The sequence below is a fragment of the Orycteropus afer genome, unplaced genomic scaffold (assembly GCF_000298275.1).
Source record: "Orycteropus afer afer isolate SDZICR_OR568_19922 unplaced genomic scaffold, OryAfe1.0 scaffold00273, whole genome shotgun sequence".
Taxonomy (NCBI): domain Eukaryota; kingdom Metazoa; phylum Chordata; class Mammalia; order Tubulidentata; family Orycteropodidae; genus Orycteropus; species Orycteropus afer.
The window spans coordinates 3,934,845-3,939,382 of record NW_006921860.1 but is presented as its reverse complement, the minus strand read 5'-3'; the positions used below and the strand labels follow the sequence as shown (position 1 = coordinate 3,939,382).

The window sequence follows — 4,538 nt, the reverse complement described above, 5'->3', positions numbered from 1 at the left end:
GACGGCACTTAACAACAACAACATAATCTTTACTTAAAGCTTAATTAAATTTGATATTCTGAAATAACTGACCCCAGAATGTGACTGCTGTCATCTGTCACTCATGGGCATGGCATGAGGTGAATAAGGTTTCCAGACTCATCCATCTACTCTGTGCCAGGCACACATTCGGCCCCAGAGATGGAACTAAAGTACTAGAAATTTTAAACATGGATTCACAGAAAATCTTTCAAAATCTAAAGCATAAATTGCTTCATTAAATGTTATCACTCTTAACAGTTTTTACAGTAGGATGCATGGCCTGGTGGCACTCTTGATGGCCAGGAGTCTCCACGAGACTTTTAATTAAGTATCTAGTGTTTATACTAAAAAATTCAGAATATATTTAGATGATTTGTCTTCAATTAGGATGAAAACATAACACCCATTTTTCCTGTTTTCTGGGTAAGAAGCCAATTGTGTTTTCAAAGTTGAGTCAAGTGACCATCAAGTTCTTAAAGATATCAAGTGATAGGATGTAGTAGGACAGAAAAGGAGGACTGGAACAGGGAAAGTGAGCAGCAGTGACTCTCCTCCCCAAAACAGAACTAAAGCAAATCTTTTAGAACTAGTATCACTCTCCACTGCATTTTCTTAATTCAGTACCAAGCCCTTTTTCCAACTGTGATAGTTGGAGCTGTGTGTCAACTTGGCTGGACCCCAGTTCTATATGGTTGTTCCCATGATGGGATCAGATGACTGTGTTCTGAATGGCCAATCTGCCCAAGAGGAGTTCCCCTAGGGGTGTGGCCTGCTTCCAGGATATCCAGGGACATCTGGGAAGAGAGACATTCTTCGGTGTATCGGGACCCTGGTGTGCTGACTACAACCTTCCATGAGTGAGCAGCCCACCCCTCGGCCTGGAGATCTTGGATTCATCTTTCGTTGGAGTCAACAACCAGTGTACTACCTGCCAGCCTTGAATTTCTTGGCCCCCTGCAGTTGTGGAAGCTAAGGCTGCCTCCAGCCCGACGTTTCCTCCAGAGACTTTGGACTTGCCAGCTTCTATACGTTTGTGAGCCATTTTCCTAAGATAAATTTCTCTCTCTATATATAAATATTATATAAGCTTTGCTGGCTTTTGTTTCTCTAGTGAACCCAGTCTAACACACCAAGCATATGACAGAGAGTAATATTCATAATAAACATAATTATCATTCACATCAATTGTTCAGCCACAGGAAAGCGCCCACTTAGAGGTTTTCCCCAGAGAGCCACAAAACCAAAAACCCACTACCATCGAGTTGATTCTGACTCACAGTGCCCCTAGAGTACACAGTAGAACTGTCCCACAGACTTTCCATACTGGAATGGTGTGGACAAGAGGGCTGGGTATAAAATCAGGAGCAAAAGCGCTATGGCAGGGGCAGGGATCTCACAGGCAACGGGAAAGCCTGCCTGCCGGCCACTACCCAGGAGGTGGATTCTCTCCACAGCAGAAGCCCAGTTGACTCAGCACCCTCTGGCCACCTTTAAATGGGTCTCTCCCACCCACTGCATGGGGCTACTGCAACCTCAGGAACAGCTTCACCAGCCAAGAACCAGGCCCATGCCAACCCGGAGCCCTAGGTCACAGTGTCTCCTCCACAGGCTGGGTGTCCTCTCCATGTGGGTACACAGGCCTCCCACCTGGCCAGCTCATCCCACTCCCTCTTATCCTCCTCAACCTCCCCATTCCTCACTGCAAGTGAAAGGTGCACTCCTCATCAAGGTGCTGAGAACATAACACAGACCTAATGGCTCCTGAGGGGCTGTGTGCTTGTGCTTTCTGGTAAAATGTCTGCCAAACAAAAGGGCTGATGACAACACCAGGGCCCTAAAAAGAGCTGCAAGACTAAGGAGCTTGGGGATACAGAACCCACTGTAACATGGAGGTCACATCTCAGTTACCAACTCCTCTCTGAAAAAATTGGCTGCCTTGTTATGATTACTAAAATGTCCACATAAAAACCATAATAACTTCCAAAGTACATCTGGATATAGATAGATGTCTATATATGACTCAGTGCCACTCACTGCCCTAAGAACACAATGCCCGTCTGTGCTCCGGGCCATAGGGCATCTGTCATAACAGTGGTCATTTCCATCTCGTTCCTCATGGATCAGTGTAATCAGGTGTATGAAATGTCATCACGTGGTCTCCCCAATCCAACCCTTGTTTCTATACTTGTTGCTATTTTGAAGGAAACAAAAGCAGCCTTAGCCATTCATGACCAGGACCAAAGTGAGGCCCATTCCCATATCCAGGCTAAGTGAAATGCATCACACTTTACCTAAAAAAGCAGCTGGGGTTCCAGTGAGGCTGGCATCGAAGACAAGCAGCAGGTGGTTGGCTAAGCCACAGGCCAGCCGCCGGCCATCATCTGTGAAAGAAAGAAGCCCAGAAACATCTCATAGACTCATAACTCATGCAGTCAAAGTTACTACAGGAAAAGAGTTTTTGCTAACTACACTCATTTCTCAGGTGACATGAGACAATGAAACAAGCAGGTAGTCAGGTTGATTAACCCTCTCAAGGACTAACCACCTACACTGAGGGTCCCTCCTGTGCACCAGGTGCCATGCTGACTCAGTAAAGATGATGTCCCTTGGCACACCTCAGTAAAGATGGTGTCCAAACATCTTATGGTACAGTCCGTGGTTTCCAGAAGAGAGATGTGAGAATGGGAGAGGTAGGAGCCTGCCCAGTCACAGGGCAGACAACAGTTGGATACAGGATCTGAACCCCAAGCAGTCTAAGTCCAGGAGCTCCACCCTGACACAAATCAGGTGCCGTCTCTCAGCAGCCTAAGACCAGGACAGAAGCTCCACCCGACAGGACTGGGATTCCAGGTCTCAGCAGCCTAGGACCCTGGCCTCCATCCTGACACAAATGAGGTGCTGTGTCTCAGCAGCCTAAGACCAGGACCTCCACCTTGATAGGACTGAGGAGAGCTGTCTCAACAGCCTAAGACCAGGACTACCTACCACCCTGACACAACTGAGGTGCGTCTTTTTCAGCAGCAGACTTTTTCAGAGGTGTATTCAGCTGAGCACTTACATTTCAAACATTTCCCTAAAATTCAGGAAAAATAAATCCCTGTAACATTCATACTTGAGGATCTGTAATAGCTAATACATATCCTACCCTATAAAAGCAAGCCTATCAAATATCAAAAAGATATTTATTGATAATACTACATATCTAATCTCCCAAAATTACTCAAAACATTATATGTAATTACACAGATGGAATTAAACAGAAAATAAAGGGAGTGCAGCAGAGTCAGGAGTCAGGAGCATCTTGAGGCCGGCCACATAAAATCCTCAGGTAAGAGACGCTGTGGAGGGGCCGGGCCCCAACCGCGGGCAGGGTGTGACGGCCAGCCCCGGTGCAAAGCGAGGGCACATTCCCATCAGCAAGTCGGTCGTGGAACCTGACACAATGCTCACTTCTAACAGCAAAGCTCCAGGGTAGCAACTACTAGAGGGACCTGCCCGAGCTCCTCAAGGGTTACTTAGAAATGGCACCAAGGCCTCAGGAAAGAAGCAGGTGAAGGCCTTAAACACCCACCACACAAGGGGAAGGTCACCCTACAGGAGACTGCACCACAACATCAGCGGGAGGCCAGTGTGGACGCCACAGGACCGGAGCTGCCCAGGCCCACCTGCCACCTGCCAGTGAGCAGACAGCTGCCAACTGCGGGACCAGTGCCCTGTCAGCACCCCCATCCTCAAGCTGCCTCCATGGGAGCAGAGGTAGGAGCAAAGTTTACAACCTGGTGTCCCTAGGAGCCAAGGGCAAGCAAGTCCAGGAGTGAATGTTCTAGAATAATTTCCATTAATCTAGACTCAATGTCATCTAAAGTCAAGTTACCGAGATACAAAACATATTTGCAATAGGATCATGGACAGACAAAAAGACCCTGGCAAACAGAACAGGCCAGTTCCTGGAGAGAGTGTACCTGAGTAGTGCAGGCAGTACACCGCGGTTGGTGTCGGGGCCACAGCAGCCTGCTTGCAGAGGCGGGCCGGTGGGGAACCCTCCAGGGAATATTCTTTGCTTTAAGGAAAATCAGAGAGGATGAGAGTCAAGAGAGGCTTTGAAGTGACACTAGACTAGAAAGGTGATTGCCCTATTTCCGTGTTAGTCCCTCCCACTAACGTGAACAGACACATGGGGACCTACTGAAACGCATGCATTCAGACCGTGAAACAGCACTTTGGAACAGACCCTACCCATGCTGCCACAACATACATAGATTTTACAAATGAAATAGTAAAGATGTGGCATGCTGAAAATAAACTGATGGGATCGCTGTGACAGTTTGGGGAGGGGTCTGCTACGTGCCAGTTCCAAGCTATTTATGGGCAGCTCTCATAACACACACAGACAATCAGCAAATGGCTCACGCTTACTATGAATACCTCCACTGCCACATTTTCTCAAAGAAACCGCAGAGAGTGCAAACATGAAAGAACTGACTGAGAACCCAGGACCAGGGTAGGAATGAGGGCCA

The 4,538-nt window shown here is 47.6% G+C and overlaps 1 protein-coding gene across 1 annotated transcript in view; it reads right to left on the bottom strand.

Annotated features, from left to right (window-relative positions):
- Window positions 1–4,538, bottom strand: part of WDR27 (WD repeat domain 27) — a 137,646-nt gene that overhangs the window by 64,085 nt on the left and 69,023 nt on the right. The window contains exons 12-13 of the mRNA XM_007950504.1: window positions 3,984–4,081; window positions 2,308–2,402 (exon numbers count right to left, since the gene is read on the bottom strand). Of these exons, the coding sequence (XP_007948695.1) occupies window positions 2,308–2,402; window positions 3,984–4,081 (193 nt within the window). The remainder of the gene's footprint in view (window positions 1–2,307; window positions 2,403–3,983; window positions 4,082–4,538) is intronic.